The 23,110-nt window shown below is 43.1% G+C and overlaps 1 protein-coding gene and 1 long non-coding RNA gene across 2 annotated transcripts in view; both read left to right on the top strand.

Annotated features, from left to right (window-relative positions):
• Positions 1–7,421: 7,421 nt before the first annotated feature.
• EPHA4 (EPH receptor A4) overlaps positions 7,422–23,110 on the top strand; it is a 135,038-nt gene continuing 119,349 nt past the window's right edge. The window contains 5 exon segments of the mRNA XM_045575716.1: positions 7,422–7,590; positions 10,742–10,809; positions 14,912–15,575; positions 16,161–16,204; positions 16,206–16,227. Of these exon segments, the coding sequence (XP_045431672.1) occupies positions 7,500–7,590; positions 10,742–10,809; positions 14,912–15,575; positions 16,161–16,204; positions 16,206–16,227 (889 nt within the window). The 5' untranslated portion in view covers positions 7,422–7,499.
• Positions 21,057–22,778, top strand: LOC123651678. The gene is made up of 2 exons (XR_006740557.1): positions 21,057–22,573; positions 22,658–22,778. It is a non-coding gene; the product is annotated as an uncharacterized LOC123651678 (long non-coding RNA).

Raw genomic sequence — 23,110 nt, 5'->3', positions numbered from 1 at the left:
CCTGCTGGTCCAGTCACCCCTAACTGCTCTCCCCTGCAGGCCTGGTCCCCACCAACTGGCCTGACTGCCCATATCTGCCCTCCCCTGTTGGCCTGATCACCCACAACTACCTTTCCCTGCTGGCCATCTTGTGAGGCCCCATCTTTGACCACATGGAGGTGGCCATCTTGTGCAAGGGCATGAGGATCAATTTGCATATTACCTCTTTATTATATAGGAGATTTTTAATTAATTTATTTTTTTACTGAATCCAGAGAGGGAGGGAGAGATAGAGAGAGTAGAAACATCAATGATGAGAGAGAATCATTTTTTGGCTGCCTCTTGCATGTCCCCTACTGGGGATCAAGCCCACAACCCAGACATATGCCCTCAACTGGAATAGAACCTGGGACCCTTCAGTCCCAGGCCTCCACTTTGTCCATTGAACCAAACCAGCTAGGGCAGGACCTCACTCTTAAAGCTCACCTGTGTTGGGACCCCTCTCATTATCACCTGTGCAGGTTTGTGTTCAAATATTTTTTAATTCAGAGCTGGAAATAAAAGGTGAGAGATACTTAAAAGTGATGACGTATATTATTCCACATGTTAATCCTGAAACTAATGTGAACTCCCAGGACATAAATCTTACCTAAAATATTATCTATAATAATAAAAGTGTAATATGCTAATTAGACCAGATGACCTTCCAGACGACCTTCTGGACAAAGCTGTGGCAGTGGGCCCGAGCCCCTTGCACCAATTTCATGCATCAGGCCTCTAGTATTTTATATAAATGTCCTATGTAGAAAAGTCATTTATTCCAAACTGGGAAAACTCAGTCTCTAATTTAGGGGTGTCGAACTCAATCAGAGAAGGGGCCAAAATCTAAAATCCAGCCTAAATCTCGGGCCAAATGGTTTACTGAACAGTCATAAACTGTCATTGTGATGGAAACGCAGCGGAGTGCAGTGATGACAGCGAGGTGCGGGCCACATTGCAAGGCCTGGCGGGACGGATTTGGCCCGAGGGCCTTGTGTTTGACACATGTGCTCTAATTCAAAAGGAGATGGTTAAGGGTGGCCTTACTAGAAGGTAACTCTCATACACAGTCACAAATTTAAATAATAAATCTCCTGGGAATACCATGCTTCATGTTTTAATGCCTATTTTAAAAGTCCTTCTCTCATTGTCCAGGAAAAAAAAAAAAACAAAAAAAAAACCCAGGGGTGTGTACACTTAGAATTGAATGAGAAGAAAAACAAATAATTGAATTGATATACTTTAAATGTCAGCCTGAGTCAAATGATCCGTTACTAACTGAATTTCTTTTTACCTTCCTATTTCAAATAACTTATTGTTTGCCTGAATTGAAGCCAGTTTATTTGTGCAGAGATAGTCTAGGTCTAAGGAAACGTGATTCCACATATAAATAAGTAGAAGAGGGCTGATAACAGAATACATGATAAAGTAGTACAATGTATGTATTTGATAAACTCTTGAATTAGCATTCATTTTATATGAATTGTTCATTTTTTTAAACATCGTATGTCCAGAAAGTCCGCAAATAATGCCAGTTCTAACAGAACCATGTTTATGAATCTTGCTTTTGTATTTCTTTATATAAGGAGTTTATTTATATTCAATTTATGTTAATAACATTAGTTCATAGTGGTTCTCAAGTAAAATATAATTTTCGGCAGAAAGCTTAAACTATGTTTCTTGGAGGTTTGACAGCGTTTCCTCCTTAGTTCTTTAAGTAAATGGTCAAGAAGTATAATCTTTTGCTGGCAAAAAGCTTTTCTTGTTTACTAATTGGCATGAATGAGTAGTAGGTTAAAGAAAAAATATATAAATATGATTTTAAAAGTACCATTTTCATTCTAGTATGCTAATAAAGTTCCATTATCTAAAGAAGTATTTAAGGGTTTATATTTAACATGAAAATACATTATCTGTCACTTTATAAATCTTTAAAATATTTAGAGATCTTTTGAAAGTACAAAATAAATGTTTGGGATGTAAGTCTGCTTTAGACAATGATAGAGGAAAGAAAAGTTAGGTTTCCAAACTTAGTCTCATTATGTAGTAAATCATTAATTATGTCCATGGGTCATTTTGAATTTTTTTCTTATAGCATTTCATTGCAATTACACATTGTATTTCAGAAGGGGGGGGGGAGGAAGGTTGTTACAGTATTTTTCATAAATTAGTTCTCTAACTAAAATAATTACTTCTCTTTTAAAATGGTTTAAAAATCATATGAATTTATGTTATTCCTATATAGTATCGTTGGTTTTTTATCATAAACAATTGTAATTTCAAAAGCTCTTTTAATGATCATCAATCCACATAGCTATTACATAGTAAGGTATTTAATGGCTAAAATATTGAATAGCTGTAACTTGGAGGTTTATGTAGGTATTTGGAGTTAGAATGAGTGGAGACCACTTAACAAATGTTGTATTGAAGGCTTCCAAGTAAAAAGCATTTTACATTTCTTTTGAGGCATGCATAAAAAATAAAACAGTTTTGAAATTTAACTCACATTCCCAATGCAGCCAAAATCATAAATATGATCTCCTCTGAATTCCCCCTAAAAGAAGGTTTATCATCTCTACAAAATGTTTAATTCTAGGAATCTGGAGTTTTGTGGGACTAAACTGAGTGTCTTCCTCTTTTTCCCCCTCCCTCTCCCAGTCTCCAGGAGAATGAAAGTTTCCTCGTGGTTTGTACTCAGCTCTCACATCCCCTTGTGGTGGGTGTCATGCCTGGTCAAGTCTGGGAAGAAATATTTGATGTCTTAAACATGTGCTGCTTGGCACTCAGGTGCTGGAGAAATGTTTGTTAGAACTGGACCAAACTTTAGGTACAGTACCCAAGTTTCAAAAAGGTCTGGCTCCCTTGAGACCCCCAACCTTTCTTTCTTGTCCTTTTCCATCTCAGTGACTCCAAAAGACTTTTCCTGTGGCTGGCTCTCATCCTTCTGATTCATCAAGATGTGAGCTCTGTGGCCATGTTTCCTGTTCAGGTCCAAAGGCCTAACAGGAGTCCAGCTTCTTTGCAAAGAAATCGCATCAAAGCCTTCACACTGAAGGATGAAATCTCCAACAGGGCCCCTTGGGAGGTTGAGGAAGCCCAGCAAACGTTCTTCTGGGTTGCTCTATGTCAGGTAATAATCTGATCATTGGGAACATTCTTGTTTGTTTGTTTGTGTCTGGCAAAGGTGAACGTTTCATAAGGCAAAGCTTTGGTTACCTATTACCAGCAATATCAGCCTTGGTTGTGGGAATTTTGATTGATCACATCTTGTTTCACTTAATTATTTTTGAGACATCATTTTTGGAGACAGGTACAATCCCTAGGTTTGAATGCAGTTGAGTCATCTAGTGATGTGAGTTGAGTGTGAATAATGAAAGAAGGGAAGAATTTATAATTCATTTCCTCGCCTACTCTAGGAGGTGATGAAATGAAGCATTCTCTTCTCATGGAGTACACAAGGTTAATCACAGTGCACAGTTTCCTTGTGGTAGGGATGATTCAAGCTGAGTAAATCATTTCCCATTTAATAATATTAAAATTTTAATGTTAAATGGACAATATAAATGATTAATATTAAATTATTAACTATTAAATAATTCTTAATGAAATATCATGTCAGGTACTATACTCTAATGTAGGGGTGTCGAACTCAATCAAAGAAGGGGCCAAAATCTAAAATCCAGCCTAAATCGCGGGCCGAATGGTTTACTGAACAGTCATAAACTGTCATTGTGATGGAAACACAGCGGAGTGCAGTGATGACAGCGCGGTGCGGGCCACATTGCAAGGCCTGGCGGGACGGATTTGGCCCGTGGGCCTTGTGTTTGACACATGTGCTCTAATGCTCTTCAAAATTCATTCAATTTTTAGAAGAATCACATTAACAACTATAGTTCACAGATGAGGAAACTATATCTCAGAAAGGTTAGGTAGCTTACCCAAAGACACACAGCTAGTAGAAGAGCTGTCACAAATTAAACCAGGAGTGTCTGTCTTGAAAACCCTGATTCTGGCAACGACACTGGAGGCTCCTTTTTATTGATTAAAAAAAGAAAAGAAAAAAAAGTCCATCTAAATTAGCTAAAAATTCTGGCAGTGTCTAGTAAAAGGCAGAGTGGGTCCACCTCATTCTCACCCTCTCTGCAGTCTTCCATGCATTCTCTTTATCGTTGGTTATTTGCCCACAGGTCAAAGGCCCTTTTCTCATTACTTTGGTGAAAGTGGCCCTCCACTTAGCAGTGAAAACTCTGGGAGACTTGGTGCCATTTTAAAATGTCTTTAGGAATTAGAAATACCTTTAAATTCAATCTTAATTCAACTTAGCATTTAAAACATCCTTTGCAGCTGAAGTTATTGTTACAGATACTGTACAAAAAGAAAAAATTGCAAATTATTTAATATGTTTTTTAAGCTTATAAGCATATATATTTTGATATGTCTCTTAATGGATTAAAGAAGACCTCAAATTCTTACAGCAGTTGGGGGAGGAGGACTTTTCTAAATCAAGAGACAAGCAAATTTATCTTAAAAGTAGGTGATTTAGGTACTTCTTGAAAGTGTGGTATTCTGTTGCATGCTTATGACTTCACTGGACTATAGATTTGTAGTAAATGCTCTCAAATGTTTGAAAAGTCCTGAGAGTTTCCCAATAAAGTGGGAAATTCTGCATTTGATGGTGCACCACCATCATATTTTCATTGTTACCCTATTTTTAGGAATAATGCTGTGTGCTATATTAGAACACTTGTTCTCCAGGTAGTCAGAATGGCCAGAAGAATTTTCACCAGCTCATCTCTGATCTTTGTCCAGAAATGCTTTCAAGAGGAAGTTGTAGTTCAGTTTTTCCGAGTTAGCATTTCCTGCCTCGTGGTTCCCCAGATTATAGGGCTGCTCTAAAGCCTAAAGAGGGATATGGAAAGGAAAATCGGAAGAAAAAAGGGGATGTCACTGAATGTACCCTAGCAAACGAGCCTTGCTTTCAGGCAGCTGTGGCTGGGAAGCCTTTGTTTAATATTCAGAGTGTACACGGGGGCGGGGAGGGGGGTGGATGGTTACATGTTTTAGAAATTTTATGTTTTTAAGGAGGCAGGCAGTCAATTTTCCATTTCAACCACACACACATGCAAAACTCAGGTTCTTGCAAAGAGGCAACCAGCTACTATTGTTAAAATGTTTTAAACGGAATTCAGATGGCTCTTTTTTCTCTTCCGAGTCTGTGTGCCAAATGACAGAAACCAATACTCATCTTCCTTTCCCTCTGAAACCCAGGGGGACACATGAAAGAACCGAGAAATGCATTCCTTAAAGGAATCCGGGCATTTACTTTAAATAATTTATATACGCACATACATATACTAGTATAATCCCCCCCCCCCCCGTGTGCATTTCCCCTCTTTTGACTCGTGTGAAAGCAGCAGTTATAGTAACTGAAATCCACATCCTCAGACTGTGACATTTCAGCAGGTCTTGCACCGAGAAGCCAAAATGCCTGGAGCTTGCAAGCTGTCTCTCTCTCTCTCTCTTGTCCGCTGGCTCGCAGCTACTGCCCGGCGCGCTCCAGGAAAAGTTGCCCATCGTGTTATCCCGGGTCTGAGTTTGCACCAGTGAGTCACGGAGGAGATACGATGTGCTACGGAGGCCACTGACCTGACATCGTGGCCCCAATCTGCTCTTTCGTCCGCACCCACTTGCACCCCTCCCTTGTTCTCTGGGATTCCTTTTTTGGGGGGACAGCAAGTACTCAGGCAACCCGTGGGATGTTGACTGTGAGCTTCTCCTTGAAATGTTTTTCCGATTCCATAATTCGTTGGCTAGAAGCGCGACAGGACAGGACTATCGGGTTCTCTCCCCCGCCCCCGCCAGCCACTACACCTAGCGGAGGCTGGGTGCGCCAGAAATGGGCGGGTAGATGAGAAGATACCGCACCCAGCCTACCGCCTTTCTCCTCGCTGCGGGGTGCAGGTTGCGCGTTGCGGTCTTTGTCCGCTCGCCCTTGAGCGGGGGACCGCGCACTCCCGAGGATGGCCGGCAGGTGGCGCAGTAGGTTCACGGTGAGCTGCTGCCAGGGAAAGGCTCTTGCAACTCCCGGAGGTCGCCCTCCCTCTGGGATCCTGGCTCGGGAGGAAAACCCGGCCCAATCCCGGAGGGAGAGAGAGGAGGCGCGGCCTGGGAGAAGGGAAGGAGGGAGGCCTCTCCTGAGATCAAGAGCCCTGCAAACGTCTGGAGAAATGCACCGAGCCGCGTGGGGGTCCAATTCCTGGGCTACTTTGCTGTCTGAGGACGGCGCTCAGGTGGCTGCGTCTGCAGCCAGGGTTTGGGGGGGACAGATCAGGGCCAAGTGGCACCTGCGCCCCGCAGAGAGTCACTAGTGGCCCCGGGCATCTCGGCAGGGGGCGAGGAGCAGATACCTGCGGGCCCCGCTGCCCACCAGCGTCCCCTGGGGCGGGAAGAACTGTCGGGCGGAGCGCAGAGTTGCCGCAGCCGCAAATGGGCAGCTTCTGAGTTCCCATTTGCGAAGTCCGGTCAGCGGTGGGCCACCGCATGCCCAGCTAAGCCCTTTGCTTCTATCACCTGCTTCTGGGACTTGCTAGCTCGGGTTCCAGGGACTCCCTCGGGGCAGCACACAGTTGGCTCCCTGCCGGCAGGGCCACCCCGCAGTGGAGAGTTAGGAGCGGGGTGAGAGCCTAGGAGTGAGCGCCGAGAGGTGGCCCAAGGGGCTGGCTTCTCCGTCGCTAGAAAGTCATTCGTTCCGCTCCAGAGCGGAGACAACGACTGAGCCCAGACGATGGGGACCGATTAGGTCGCTCTCCAGGCATCTAGGGGATCTGGGGAATAGGATCAATTAAGCCACAAAACCCCCTCCAAAGAGCATTTTATCAGGAGATGCGCAATAAAGACGCGAAACAGGGCAGGGCGGCAAAGGGAGGCTGTGCCGGGCCCAGGAGTGCGTGTGCAGCCCCAGCCCGGGCGCGCCGGCCCCAAACGCCTCGATCCGCAGGAAAGAGCAACAGCAAAGAGGCAGGCCAACTTTATACTTATCTTGTTACAATAAAAGGACCTTTGCCTCCTCACACTGTCCCGGGGGGAAGAGGGGATTGCCAACCTTCCCTAGGGCTCTTCCGCCCCCCTTCCCCCCCAATTCAGAGACTTTCTAAGCTCAGGGGCTGGACCCCGGAGGTGAAGTCCGGGGACCCCGTCGCCTCCCTCGCCATGGGGGGAGGGAAGGGGGGGACCCATGCAAACCTTGCCCCCTCCAGCCCGGGGAGCCCCGAGGGGCGGGGCCTCGAGGCGGGCTCTGCTCGGAGGGGGCGGGGCTAGCCGCCGGGTCTGCGCCGCTATTGGCCGCGGGCCCCGGACTGGCGGGTGGGCGTCACGGGCCGGGCCCACCCCCTTGGCAATGTCCTCAGCCCACTGCCCTCCTAACTTAAGCATTTATTCCGCTGGGATAGGAGCAGCAGGAGCAGCGCTGGCACCGGCGAACCATGGCTGGGGTTTTCTATTTCGTCCTCTTTTCGCTTCTCTTTGGGGTTTGCAACGCTGTCACCGGTTCCAGGGTGTACCCCGCGAACGAAGGTAAGCGCGGGGGCGGGTTGCCTGCTGTCGGGGACAGAGAGGGGACGATCCGAGGGTGAATTTTTCCTCCGGAGCGTGAGGCTGGCTGGTGTCGGGGGGTGGTGGTGGCGAATAAAGGGGGGGGGGGGAGGGTGGACCGGGAACCCCGCGTGAGCGGTGCTCGCAGGCTCGAGAGAAAGGAGCGGGGAGAGGGGATCCGCCAAGAGGAGGCGCGGGGCGGTGGAGGATCCTGACCCGGGCGGTGACCCGAGCTTGCGGCGAGGCTGCCCAAGTTTGTAGCAGAAGGACAAAGTTTGGCAGCACCCGCGAGGCCAGTTCGCGGCGCCCCGAGGGGCCCCACGGGAGCCAGCGCTAGGATTAAGGATGATCATTCTGTGGCCCACGCCCGCACTACCCCCCACCCCCTACCCCCGGCCCCAGTCGGTGGGGACACGGAAGCCTGGAGCCCGGTCAGGGCTTGGTGCTCCCGGGTTCCTCGGAAGCCGTGCGAGCTGGGGTTTCTGCAAAGTTTCCGAGCCCTGCGCTCCCCGGGACCGGGCTGCGGAGCCTCCTCTGCGCGGCAGTGGCCGCGCGGCTCGCCGGCTGCCCGTGACCTGGTTTCCAGCATCGGGCGGCCGTCCCTCTCCTCCCGCTGGGCTCGCTCCCCGAGGTGCGATCGCTGGTCTGAGGGGCCCACGCTCCTCAGATCACCCCGCAGACCTGGGTACCCTGCCGCCGGCAAGTTTTGCTTTTTGCCTCAGAACTGTGCACGGGGTTAGTCTGGAGAGAATATGAGGGACCCACTGGACCCGTCTGGGCGCTCAGTGTTCGAGGGGTCTGTTGGGACCTGCTGGAAAGATTGTGTGCGTGTCTGTGTCGGGGAGGTGGGAGGGGGTTGATCATTTAGTTTCTGGCGATCTCAGAGAAAAGCGAGTTGAGTGTGCCAGTGTGCGTGCGTGTGGGTGCACGTGTGCATGCGCGCTAGGGCAGATGCGTGTTTGTGGCGCGTGGGTGCCCGCATGTCGGTGGAGGATTGTGTTTCCGTGCACGGGGGCCCTGATTGTGTGCGCCTGTATGTTCCGGTGAATGCGCTCATCTAGCCTTGCGTCTGTCTCGCCTATTCTTTCACCCCTTACCTCCCCCATTCCTTCCATCCATCCATCCATCCAACCATCCATCCATCCATCATTCCATCCATCCAGCCAGCCATCCATCCAGCCAGCCAGCCAGCTCTTCATTCCTCCATCTCTCCGGATCCGTCCCTCCACCCCTGTGCAATCTATCATTTTTCCTGTTCCGAAGGAGGGAGCCAAAACCCAACTTAGCCTTGGCTGGGCAGCCGGTACCCAGAGTTGGCCAGACGAAGGCTTGGATAGATTCACACACCTGCCGGCAGACACTGCTTGCGAGAAAAGGGGCGCTCTCTCCCCCTCCTACTCTCCCCCCTCCTTCCGACGTGGCTCCAGGTGCCATCGCGGCCCCTGCGGCTCCCTGGTGCCCAGGGTCGATTCTCTTCTCCGAAGCTGGACACCGCGTCCCGCTGGCTACTTGGCGCACTTGTTAGGACGTCCGTCCCCTAAGACTCACTGCACCAGATGCAGAGAATTTCTTTTCCCCCATTTCTTGCCTTTTCTTTTGAAAGCAATACTTGGGAGCCCTAGACACAAAAAGGTGCTGATGGAGCGATAGGCTGATGTAAAAAAAAAGGGGGGGGGTCACTTCCCTCTTCAACCCCTCCTCCCCCTTAAAAATTAATTCATTTTGCTGCTTTTTATTCCCATCACGTTTCCTTTTCTCCCTTTTCCCCTCCCTTTCTACTCCCCCCCCCCCTTTTTTTTTTTTTTGTAAATTGGGTCTTATTGTTCCCTTTGTGTCCCTAATCCACCTTACATAAATCCAAATGGATGTAGCGGGCTTTTCTCTAGGGACCCGGAGGAGAGAATGAAGCCGGTGGTGGGGGCGCAACTCTGGGCGGGAGAGACCCAGGGAAGGCTCTGCACTTTAAAATAATTAAGAGATCCCAGGAATTCAGGCTTTTGGGGGGGGAAACCAGGAGAAAGAGGCAGATTTGAACTCCTTGACTTGGTGGTGAAACGAGAGGGGAGAAGGTCAGAATACAGAGGCCTGGGGGTGCGATTGAGAGTCAGGGTGGGCAAGAGCAAAGGGGAAGGCTCCCTCTCCCCACCGCTCCCCAGGTCTGAAGAGCCAGTCTTGCTGATCAAATTAATAACCCAGTGCTTCCTTGGAGTGGTTCCTTTCGACCCGCAGGCCTGCGGATCTCGGTGGGAAAGGGAACGTGGAAAGAGAGGTTAGGGATTGACTGCGCCCTTTTCAACGTCTTTCTAGGTGGCTAGGCCTGCTCCAGCCTGGGCGGGGCTCCGCAGCTTCCAGCCTCGCTCCCGATTCCTAATCTTTGAGGCACTGGCTTAGGTGTAATACTAGCACATTAACTCTTCTGCATACCTAAAATTCAAGCCAGCGACTTCCTCTTGGGTGGAGGAGGAGTGTCTGATTGTCCTCTAAAAGACCTGGGGAAGAGAATCCTTCAGTTCATTTGCATTCTAATTCTATGCGTCTGCCATCTCTCCCACCCCTCAACCCCCTTTGAAACTTTGATATTTAAAAAAGCAGCAGTGGATACCACTACCAAGGCCGATTTATGTGGTGGTGGAGGGAGGGGGGCGGAGTGGTCGGGGAGAGAGCCTTTTCCTGACCCTTGAGCACTCTCAGATAGAATTCACTTGTGGCTCTGTCACCATGATGATGAGTTATGCGGTCATCTGAAACTTGTAAAAACAAATAACTCCAGTAGACACCAGACAGAGATGAATGCAGATTTTGCTCTGGAGTGCAACTGCCCTACATAGATATATTTATTTTTTTGAATTGTGCTTGAGATGCTCTATTCATCCCTTTTAGAAAATGAATCAACTGAGTCCCCGGGATGGAATTTTAAATGCTCAGCAAGTTAAATAAATAAGAACTTGCAGATTTAAAGAGGGGAGAAGATCAAGTGAGTAATGATTATTTACATAAGTGAGACCAAGTTTAGGTTTGATCAGAGTTGGATATGCGCACCCTCAGCACATATGGAAACGCTCAGGCAAATGGTTTTTGTAGTATTGGCTTTTGCAATTGGAAATTAATCTATTTTTCTTTCTTTTTTTTGTAGTTACCTTATTGGATTCCAGATCCGTTCAGGGAGAACTTGGGTGGATAGCGAGCCCTCTGGAAGGAGGGGTAAGTTCCGAGTGACTCTGCTCCAAAGGGTAAAAAAAGGAGTGATTAGCAACTTTCTGAAAGTCCTAATGGCTTGATTCTTGTTGATTGTGGTGAGGGGGTCAGATTTCCGTCGTGGCCTATGAAGTGAATTACGCTTTGTTGCAGAAATCCTATACTCCCCTTGGATAGGTCTGTCATGGTAGAACTAGAAACCAAAAGGGCAGAAAGGGTTTTCAAAATTAGGAGATCAGTGGAGGCATCGACTTAGATGCCTATTTAAAACTAACATACCAACAAAAAAGGCAATCTGGGATCTAATGAGAATTGATGCCTATGTCACTGTGATGGCCGTGAGTCCTGACAGGTTCATCTTAGAGCCACTGTTCTGTTTTCAGGTGGGGAAAATGAGTAAGTAAAGATTCTAGGGAGAAAACCCTGCTCATTGTACCAGTCACAGGTTCAGTTCTGTGCACCAGCTGCAGGAGCGCCTTACCTTGCTGTCTGGACCACCTGAAGGCAGCTGCTGCCCTCTCGCACACTGAAAACTTAGGAACTCCTGCCCCTGCACAGTACATGCAGCAAGCATCAAAGCTTGAGCATCACTGGGGCTAAAGGTGAAAAGTTTAAGTATTTGGAGTCTTGGATCTTTAGGGCTGGGGAGGCTGCATTAAAAGCATGAGAGAGAATGCACTGCTCATTTCTTCTAGAATTTGCCATCAGTGCCTCCATTGGAAGATTAAGAGACTGGAAGTAGGTCAATGAACACATTCTCTCACCTCAGCCTTACCCCTTAATAACAGGTCATAATGGATTCATTTTTTACAGGGGGAGGGGGGGTCAGTACAATATTTATCTCTGGTTTCTGCCAAATTGAGATAACTCTCAGGTTTTTAAAAAATTAAGCATATCAGCCCACCTCCAAGTCAAATGATTAAAAACAATAGAGATAAAAGGCAGATTGAGTCTTTACCAGGCAAAAATTGTAATGCCAGCAAGCACCCACTATGGTGCTTCAGCCATTGCATAAGCAATAAAAGATGAAAAGAAAATAAAGATGCATAGAAACTGTTATAGAAGATGGTTTTCAAAGATAAGAAACAATCATGAAAATGGGGAATTTTAGGATTTTTCCAAAGCAGTTTTCATAATTCATTTAAATGAAACCGAGATTGCCCTGCCTTCCTGTTTTTCTGCCTGAACTTGACTGTAGTTAGTTGGGTCTCTGCTGAAAAATTCCAGTCTGCCCTCAAAACCATTTTTTTTAAAGGGAGGGAGAATGATTGGCAGGCTTCTGGCAGTGTAGACAGGCTGTATTCACCGCTGATTGCAGGCAATTGCCCTCATCCTTTGAATGCGAAGAAAGGTACAGCTTTATCTTGTGAGAGTCAGACTCTTGTTAATCCTATACCCTGGAAAGGTCACTGATTCAGGAAGACTTTCCCATGCTACACTAGAGCTATTGCTCTGGGGGTTGACTGTATTAGAACTGTCTGCTCAATTGAGGATGGAAGGTATCCGTACTTGCATTAAATTTTTTAATGAGCCTTATTTTTCTTACTGGTTGCTCTTAAGCTTGAAGAGAGAATGCATCAAGTATGCCTTTGGATTCGACTAGTTAACACTAAATATACATGGACCTATTAAAAGCAAGTAGTGACACTTTTTTTTTTTTTTTTTTTTTTTTTTTTTTTTGGTACGGTCTATGGTCTCTCTAGTTTCTGGAAAGCTTTTACTGCAATTTAATATGCTGTAGACTCCACCCCCACCCCCATTCCCCGAATTGCTGGAAAAGCACCTGGTCGCTTTTTCTAGACACAAAACTTTTCTTGGTTGTCTTGAAGTCTTAAAAAAAATATGATATTATGCATACCTATTGTTGTATAAAACCCAGACTTTTATGAGCTGAGTGAAAATAGTTTTTTTCCTTTCCTTAAATATTATGTGTGTAGCTTTGTAAGTATTATTGTGAGGGGTTGGAAATGAAATTTTACTTGTGCATAAGAGAAATAGTCTTTCCAAAATACATACCAGGTAGTAGCCATTGAGGCATTAGGTACCAAATTATAAAATGTAATTAATCTATAGATTTTGTATTTGAAGAGGACTTTATCAGTCTTAAAGTGATGGATGAATTAGAAGTCTACCGAGTAGGACTATATTGGCTTCCAAAGTTCTTTTTGGCTGAGGGGGAAACGTATATTTGAGTCTTGATTATTTTGAAACATCTTTGCTGGAAACTTTGGATTACAGTTTTGTCCAATAATGACCTTTATTTATTGTTGTTGCTGTTGTTATTATTTTTAAAGAAAGCTTATTTGACAATACAATCAGAAACAACTCTCTTGTTTTTCCATCCGAACAACTAAACTAAACATGAAAATAACAGTAAATGATGGCTCCTGATGGCAACATTAGAGCAAAAACCTAATTTCTTGGCGGTGCTCATTTAAAGGAGTATATTGAGTTTCTGACATTGATTGTAAAATACAAAACTAAGGGGAGATTTGTCATTGTTCTGGTGAATTGATCAGTGTGTTTAGACAATCAAGTTCAGGCTGGAGAATTCACATTGCATCTGAATTATCCTCTACGAATTTTGTGGAGCTATCCCCGTGTACTTTCATTTACATTGATAAATGTGTTTTTCCATATTTTCTTTGTTCTGAGATGAGAAACATGCTGAGTAGGTTTTTGTTTTGTTTTTGAAGATGGGGATCTATTTTTTCATTTACATGAATTTCCCCAAATAAGTAAATTACTGGTGATTTATTAGTTAGTGGGTAAAAAATAAATTTTAATCACCACCGGGTACTTATCCCTCCCAGTTCCCACTTTCATAATGGTAGTAGATGAAAGGGATAGAGAATTTTATGCATTATGGCCCTTCACGTAGTAACATTTCCATCCATTAACAGTTTTTCAATTCACAGATGGGAAACCCGTTAAAAGATACAGCATGATTCTATGTACTCATTTTTTTTTGGATGGAGGTTTAAGTGGAGCTATTATACAACATACATTTCTTAAACTATGTGTTCTTTTAATTATATTCATATGCTATTCAATAGATATTTAAGCTGACTTATACCAGATCTTCATAAATGTACCCCTGCAGATATTAATGAAGAGCTTTGTAGGACCCCCAAAACCATCTTGCTTCTTTTAGGATTATTTTTTCAAGTACGGCGAGAGTAAAATGACCACTTTAGTCATAGTGAATTCAGACTGTCCCACTATGAGAACCTTTGTTAGGAAGTTTTTTGCAACTCTATCATCCTTTTAAAATTTCTTGAGCTTTTAATCACAAATACTACTTACTATTTTGCTTTCAATCCCCTTAGAGGATTTAGAAGCAAAGTATGTCTGTGCTCTTGTTTACTTATGTGCATATGTTTTAAAAATAAGAACAATATAAACATTTAATTGAACACACGCTCTTGAAAAGTGTCCTGCCATTACAAAGGACAGCATAGTTGAGAAATCCAACCAGGAAGTTTACTCTCTATCTTCCCTGGATCACCAAAACCAGAATGGTGAGATTTTCTTTCCCCCTTTAAAGAGTAGTGACAGTGCCAAAAGAAAAGAAAAAAAAAACAAAAAACCCACTGACATTTTTTTAGGTATTAGAGAGCAAAGTTCTGACAGGAGCACCACTAATTAACTGATAATTGTCTTCCTTTGGCAAGCTTTCCTCTTCCTGCTCTTAATTTGCAGGTCTCTGTTCAGTTGTTGAAACAATACACATACGAGTTTTTCATTTATGAGTAAATTTGAACTGTTGCCACTTGAAATTGTAGCTGTTGTAATAGGTGAAATTGAGGTTGTTAGACCACCACAAGGAACTGCTGAGAACTCCTAAGTAATAAATCCACCATTGCCTCTCCGGATTAAAGCAAAGGAATGAAACAGTTTTTAAAAAAGCAAAAACACTCTTGCAATAAAACACTGCCTTATCTTCTCCATAACAGGCTTTATCTGAGAGGACTGGTGCTCAGTCGTTTTCTTATTGGGGGAAAAAAAATAATAGTAATAACTGAAGTTGTATGAGAATAAAACAGAGTTGACAGATCCTGGTGTGATGACATGTTGTGATTGATACGTTTTCTTCGCATCTTTGCAGTGGGAGGAAGTGAGTATTATGGATGAAAAAAATACACCCATCCGAACCTACCAGGTGTGCAACGTGATGGAACCCAGCCAGAACAACTGGCTCCGAACTGACTGGATCACCCGGGAGGGCGCTCAAAGGGTGTACATCGAGATCAAGTTCACCTTGCGGGACTGCAACAGTCTCCCGGGCGTCATGGGGACTTGCAAGGAGACCTTCAACCTGTACTACTACGAGTCGGACAGCGACAAAGAGCGTTTCATCAGGGAGAGCCAGTTCGCCAAGATCGACACCATCGCCGCCGATGAGAGCTTCACCCAGGTGGACATCGGCGACCGGATCATGAAGCTGAACACCGAGGTCCGAGATGTAGGGCCGCTGAGCAAAAAGGGGTTCTACCTGGCCTTCCAGGACGTGGGCGCCTGCATCGCCCTGGTGTCCGTTCGCGTGTTCTACAAGAAGTGCCCGCTGACGGTGCGCAACCTGGCCCAGTTTCCGGACACCATCACCGGGGCCGACACGTCCTCGCTGGTGGAGGTCCGCGGCTCCTGCGTCAACAATTCCGAGGAGAAGGATGTGCCAAAGATGTACTGTGGGGCAGATGGCGAGTGGCTGGTGCCCATTGGCAACTGCCTGTGCAATGCCGGGCACGAAGAGCGGAATGGAGAATGCCAAGGTAAGACGAGCCATATCGTCCTTTTCATGAGGGCCCGGGGCACGTAATTAAATCAGAGATGCGGCTGAGTGGAGGAGAGCCAGTAATTAGCAGCCCCTGTGGGACGTGGTGGGACGGAGGGGTCTAATGAGGAAATGCTGGAGCTCCAGGTGGCAAGGCTGGGCCGGTTCTGAGCCTGGCAGTGTACAGGATGCTGCCATAATCAGCAGAAGGCCAAACATATTTGCTCTCGGGCACTTAGATCTCAACTGGCTGGATGTGCCCTCGGAAATATAAATGACCAAGATGAAGAAATGAGGTTGATTGGTTCTTCTTTCAAGAGGCTGGACAGATGTCCAAACCATAGTACAGACCTGGTAAAAAACGGTAACTATCTCTGGTTGTGTGTATATGTACGTAAACAATTTATCAATACATGGGAGGTATGAATTGTGTTGTTGCAAATCTCTGAAGTTGTGTGGGGACTGTCCGGTGTCCTCCGCCTTTCAGAGTGACAGTGTTTCAAGTGCATTTGTTCCCTTGAGCATCCATCAACAGGGTCCCTCAGAGAAATTAATCCTCATGAAAGACCTTTCTTTCTCCCAGGAGGTGATAAGGGACTAGCAAGAGTCTTCTCATTTCATCTGTGGTTGGTCAGAGGCGATATTAAATTGTGATCCATTTGGCTATTGAGTGTTTGAAGAAATCGCAATGTCTTTATCACGTTAATTTCTATGCAGAATATTACAAAAGTGTGTGTGTGTGTTTTTTTCCTCTCACCTAAAATACAGTGAATGCAATTCCTTCTTCCCTATGTCCCCTTTTCTGTCAGAATACTGAGGATTTTGTAAAGTTTTTATTTCTCTTAAAAAAGCCTTGTTTTTGAGTAAAGGATGAGAGTAATTCATTTGTATATGGATTGCTCATGTCATGTGTAGCTTAAGGCTTTTTATTTTAAAAAAAACACACAGTTATCCAAGGTTTTTATTTTTGCTTGGTGTTTATTTTTAGTGGTTATCGATAGTTTGCTGCTGCCAATCTTATTATGATTAGTACTAAACAGTGTAACTCTGGTCCCATCTAGGCAACAGATCAGATTAATCTTTTCTCGGGGGGATTGTTGAGCTGCAGACTGGGATTGCCCATGGTTCACCTGATTTGGTGATTAAAGAGCCTGAAATAACTGCCTGCCAAACAATTTGTCTGGCATTTCAACCATCTTAATGACACAGTGGGATTAACTATGTATGGGGCAATCCACTCGACGGACTGGAAATCAATTATAATAACCTAGAAAACTTACAGTTTTGATAATTTGGTGTCATAGAGCTGTGATTTTATAGTTTATACATTTCTAAAGTGTCATTCTTGATTTGTTGCAGTTATTTTCTGGAGTAGCTAACAATGAATGTCTTTTAACTTCATTGTAAATAAAGCAGAATAAAGGTTGACTACCATTTTTGTTGACCTAGCGTGAAAAGGTAAATTTGTAAACTAGAAAATTTGTAAGTTGGAATTTAAAGGCAGCTTTTGCCATTTTGTTTGCTGTTGACTTAGCAACTTAAATATAACCTGTACCAAAGTGAAACCTTGAAGTATGTACTAATAACAATTTTAGAAAGTATATGAGTGCGTTGTTATTGGCATGTGGATTATAATAATCATAGAAGGAATGGTGAAATGAACTGGTGATGACACCACAGCAAATTTTAGAGCAAATTATTCTGCCTTTTCTATTTTTCTAAGACAAAATACGCACATCTTCACATGCCAAGATTTTTATATATATTTAAAATATATATATATTGTCTTCCATTTCCTGCTCAAATGGTCACATGGGTGGCATTAGAATCTCCCTGTATTAATGTCATTGATTTTCAATTGTCACAGAGCCCAATAACTCATCCATTGCTTCATTGTGAAACTCCTTGACAGTTTTACAACCCAAATTAGAAGGAAAAGAGAAAAAGATGGAGGGGGAAATGAATGTAAAGTCAATTGAACATGTTAGCGGTTTGTTTTATGGAAATAATCTTGGGACTCTACTTAATCATGTAGTTCATAGAAGGGGAGGGGCTCCAAGTTTTAGGCCTAGTTCATTTCTGAGCAAACAGTTTTTAACACCGGATCAGATACTTAATGGAATGGGAAGATTGGTTGAGCCATTTTTGAGAATCTTTGGTGTTTCCACACCTGCTCTCCATGTATTTCTTTTGCTAAGCAAAAAGTGACTAACTTGTCCTAGTTGGTTTGGCTCAGTGGATAGATCACCGGCCTGCAGACTGAAGGGTCCCAGGTTCCTATTCTAGTCAAGGGCATGTGCCCAGGTTATAGGTTTGATCCCCAGTAGGGGGCATGCAAGAGGCTGCTGATCCATGATTCTCATCATTGATATTTCTATCTCTCCCTCTCCCTACCTCTTTGAAATCAATAAAAATAGCCTAAACCGGTTTGGCTCAGTGGATAGAGTGTCGGCCTGCAGACTAAAGGGTCCAGGGTTTGATTCCGATCGGGGGCATGTACATTGGTTGCGGGCACATCCCTGATGGGGTTGTGCAGGAGGCAGCTGGTCGATGATTCTCTAACATCGATGTTTCTAGCTCTCTATCCCTCTCCCTTCCTCTCTGTAAAAAATAAATAAAATATATATATTTTTTAAAAGAAATCAATAAAAATATATTTTTAAAAAAGTTTAAAGAAATGAAGTGATTAACTCTTTAAGAAGATACTTTTTGCACAAAACCTTGCACTTTGTGCTTTTTGTTTTTGTTTTTTATTCTACCAGTAGGAATCTCTGATGAATTTAAAAAGAAAAGAAAAACTTTCATGACAAAGGATTCTTAAAATTCCAAACATGAGTGAGACTTTTAAAAGACTGACAGTCTTAGGAGTAATAAAAATGGTTGTCTCCATCCTTGCCACCATTACTGGGGTGTCAGAGAAACATCCAAGTGGAGCTGAAGGAACATCAAGACAAGGAAATGTGTCTTAATTTGGTCACATAGCTGTATCACCTTGACCATGTTTTTTAGGCCCTCTCAGCCATGGTTTGTTTATCTATAAAATGGGTTGATAATAATGATACTATTTTCCTGACTTGCCATGAGGACATGGTGTCATTAGATTGGTAAAAAATCACCTTGTAGATCATAAAGCATGAAACTGATATAAATGTTAGCATTTTTGCTAATCCTTCTACCCTTCCCAAATCATAAGCTGAAGACTTTTAAAGGTGTTAAGCTGAAGTACTAAAAGGGTATTCATCTCCCAGTCACTCTTGGAAGTCAAGGCTACAGAGAGAAAGCATTGCCCTTGTCCTGACAAAGAATGTCCATTTTCACACTTCATATTGCAAATGATATTTGGAGAGTGTCAGGGTTTTTTATTGTTGTTGTTTTGTTGTTATTGTTTTTCTCTGAAGGAAAGTTCTCTTTCCTTTGAGGGCGAGAAAAGTGATTAGGGGGTGGGACAAGAAAGAGGAGATGTGAAGAGAGCTTAAGAAGGGATATAATGGAGAATTGGCAAGGCTTCAGAACTCTGGCAGCAGGTTCCTCCCCATTGTCTTTCCAATGGGTATACTGTGGCAGCACAAATAGAAGACCAGGTGAAAGGTCACCTACTTCCTCATCCATCTTCCTCAGGGTCTGAGAGGTCAGAGTGAAGATTGATTAAGATCTTAAATGTTTGACAAAGGATCCCTGGCCAGAAATGGGCCGGGCGGCTGGGGGCCTGGAGTGTGCTGTTGTTTAAATCTAACCCTGGTCATCTGCCGCTGGAGTCCTCAAGGGATGGGGACAGACCTACACTTCCTCTTAGAGTTCTCACTTCCAAGCGGTACATGCTAATGGAGACGTGAAGAACTGCCTCAAACGTGTCCAGTGGCAGGGTGATGGTGGGCTTGCCCTCTGAAGCGGCCGCAAGTTCATTGTGCTCTTGAATAGCATTTTCTGAAATGATTTGGCTCTGCCTGGGCAGGACAACAAAGAGTGTTAGTCACTCCTCTGGCCTCTTCGGGAGATGCGCGCAGTGTTTTGAACTTGCCTAGCGATTGGGTGCAGAGGATGAGAAAATATTCGAGTCAGTCTAGGCACCCATCCACCTCACGTGGTCAGAAAAAGAAATGAAATCACCTCAGACACCACCTCCCCCCTCCCCTACGCACACAAGCCATTCCCCTGGGCGAGAAAATCTGCCAGATGTTTCACAGGGCTGTTTTCCTTCCCTCCGAAATACTAAGCAGAAGGCAGACAGGAAAGGATTCTTTATGAACTTATTTTTTTGCTTAATTGAAAAGCTGAAAAATGAAAGTCACAGATTTATTCTATGAAATATTAATAAGCAATATTTTCAGAGAACACACAGAAAAATAAAACTAGTAAGAAAATGTTCTTAGAGTCACTCTTAAGGACAAGGAAGTGGTCACAACTGTGACAAAATGCAGCCAGGTAGAAATGAAGCCTTGCTGAAATACACAATTTTGCATAAGTCGTTTGGGGTTATATATCTCTAGGACCTATATTATATGTCATTTCATATATGTGATGCCTTCATATCAGCAAAAGGTATCTTGTTAAAAGCTCTTTTGAGAAAGAACAGGACAAATGCTTTGATGGTTGTGAAATAGGAATATTTCACATTTGTCCTCTGAAAAGAGAGCACTGTGGTTACAAAAAAAAAAAAAAAAATCGTGATGACTTTGTTTTCCTAAGAGCCTTAGGAGAAAGAAGTACTGAAAAGGAAGCATTTAAAATATAATTCAGAAGAGACACTGTTTTCTTTTTCCTTTGAATCGTGTCTTTAAGAATCAATTGCTTGAATCACATGGCTGCCTTTATCCTGGCTTTGAAGCATGGCTGTGGCTCTGATCATTGAAAGATGCAATTCTTTATATACGAGAAGAATGGAGTTTAATTATTGTCTTTCTGTTGTGCTTTTTTATTTCTCTATCTTCATGTGATCAGGCTTCTTTTTTAGTGTGAATGAGGCAATGGTCTCTATTTCAGTTTCACCAAAGCATCACATAGGCATTATCTCAGTTAGGGATTTTTGACTATGCTATTTAGGATTTGATGATTTATTTTAGTCCAACTGAGCTTCCCTATACCTTTCAAAAAAAACGAATTAAGACAGAATTCTTTTTTTTTTTTTAACACATGATGCTTTAGGAAAAAGACTGATTAAATGGCATTCCAGCTGCCACCGTGCAAAACAAGAGGCAGTTGTGATATGTTTGACTTTCACATCATTGAACTTTGCTACTTAAAGGTGTGTGTGTGTGTGTGTGTGTGTGTGTGTGTGTGTGTTTTAAGTTGATAACTTTAACATTACCAAAGAACTGCATACTTAACTCTTACTCAAACTTTTTTAAGTTCTTCTTTTTGTTAATCCTCACCTGAGGATATTTTCCCATTGATTTTTTAGAGAGAGTGGAAGAGAGGGAAAGACTGAGAGGAATATCAATGTGAGAGAGACACATAGATTGGTTTGCCTCCTGCATGCACCCTGACCAGAGTTGGGGGCCAGGGAGGAACCTGCGACCAAGGTACATACCCTTGACCAGAATCAAACCCGAGACTTTTGGTCTGAAGGTCAATGCTCTATCCACTGAGCCAAGCCAGCTATGGCTTACTCAAACTTTTTATGAGTTACCACTTTTTACAATTTGACAAGGAACCCAAATATATCTTTATACATTTATTTTTTTTTAAATGACAAGTGGAATTATTATTAGTTGTCTTGTTTTTAGGATGCTTGACTATCATATTAGAGAATATAACTTTCCTTCATTCTTCATAATTGATGATTAAAATTCTATGGAAACAATATCATACTTTAATTTTTCACTTATTTGTAGATGTTTAGGTTGTCTTAATTTTTCCTGGTAATATTTTTACACAAACACTTTAATTTGAAAATCATATCTTTATATTTGCGTTAAAATGATGAATGGTTAAGCTTGCTTTGTTATTTTTCTGGCTTTCTCCTGGGAAAGTGAAGTCAGTAAAACTTTTGTATCCTGAGAATGTAAGTTGAGGAGTGCAGTTCACCAGCGACTATTATGGAACATACTGGGGCTCATGAAATGTTCATCGAATGAATGAATAAATAAATGCATAAGGAATTGTGGCCTGTTTCATATTAAACATTTATTTCGTGGAGTAATGTTTCATGGAGTCAACATGATATATCAGAATCTTTGCATGTGACTAATGTATTCAAGAGGTCCTTGTTTGTCATTCCTACTTCATTTGGGTCTTAAGTGTTTACTAGTACATCATGTTTATGAATCCTCTCTATGCCAGAACGAACCTTCAGAAATCTCTGCAACATATGTGTGAACGTCTAGTTATTTTAGTACCAAATGGCTATGCCCTGCCTTTTTGTTTGAGACTTGAGTTTAGTTTCTGGTTGTGCTACTTAGCCAGATGTATGGTCGTGGATATTTACAAGTCCCCTGATCTCAAGTTCACATTAGCAAATTGATGGTAATAGTATGTGATTATGTATGACACACACACATAAACATGTATGCATACAGTGAAGGGTTAGCCCAGTGCTTAGAATCATTAAGTGCTTAGTACATAGAAATAATTATTGTCAGTTTTATTGTTATATAGAAATGTGGTGACAATATGGACTATTTGATTAGTGTCTGTTCAACAAGAAAAGCAATTTATTTAGGTGCAGAATAGAGGAGTTTTGAGTTTTGGAGGAGCAGTAGTGACATATACTAGTAAGCAAGGATAGGAGATGGTATAAAATGGCTAATCTTGTCTATACTGATTCTCTCTTCCCCAAGTAATTGGCAGTAGTGCAATGGTTCTCAAAGTGTGTTCCAGCTGGCTTCCCCAAGACCCTTTCATGGGGTTTGCAAGGTGAAAGCTTTCTTAACAATAATAAGATGTTATCTGCCCTTTCGCTTTCCTTCTCTCATGAGCTGGTTTTCCAGAGGCCTACCCAATGTGTGATATCAAATTGAATACAGAAACAAATATAAGACTCTAGCTGTCTACTACCGTGTTTCCCCGAAAATAAGACCTAGTGCAACTTTGGGAGAAAAAATTAATATAAGACACTGTCTTATTTTCGGGGAAACAGGGTAGTAAGCCAGGGAATAAAGAGATTTATAAAGAAAGGAAGAAAGAAAATACCATTCTTGTCACTAATTTCTTTTGTTCTGGGAAATACAATTATTTTTTCATTAAAGTGTTATTTGTGTTCTCATACAATGGGTTTATTATCAGTATTTTTATATTAATTAATAAATAATTATTTACAGATATTTTCAATTTCAACTTACAATACTACATACTACAACTTTAACTGGATTTAAACAAAAGCTCTTTGGCCTCCTCAACGTATTTAAAAGTGCAAAGGGGTTTCAAGATCCAAAAATTTGAGAACCACAGCAGTGGCCCATCAAGCCTGTTAGTTTCTCTGGCAGGTAATAAAGTGCACTACAGTCTTTCTGCAGACGCATTAAAAATTGAAATGAAATAAGAAAGCTCTGAAAACTGTTTTCAAATCTGAGAGATTTAGGTAGCTTCGAAAAGTGC

The sequence above is a fragment of the Pipistrellus kuhlii genome, unplaced genomic scaffold (genome assembly GCF_014108245.1).
Source record: "Pipistrellus kuhlii isolate mPipKuh1 unplaced genomic scaffold, mPipKuh1.p scaffold_m20_p_7, whole genome shotgun sequence".
Classification (NCBI taxonomy): domain Eukaryota; kingdom Metazoa; phylum Chordata; class Mammalia; order Chiroptera; family Vespertilionidae; genus Pipistrellus; species Pipistrellus kuhlii.
Note: the sequence above shows the minus strand (reverse complement) of the source record. Positions and strands in the feature narration are given on the sequence as shown.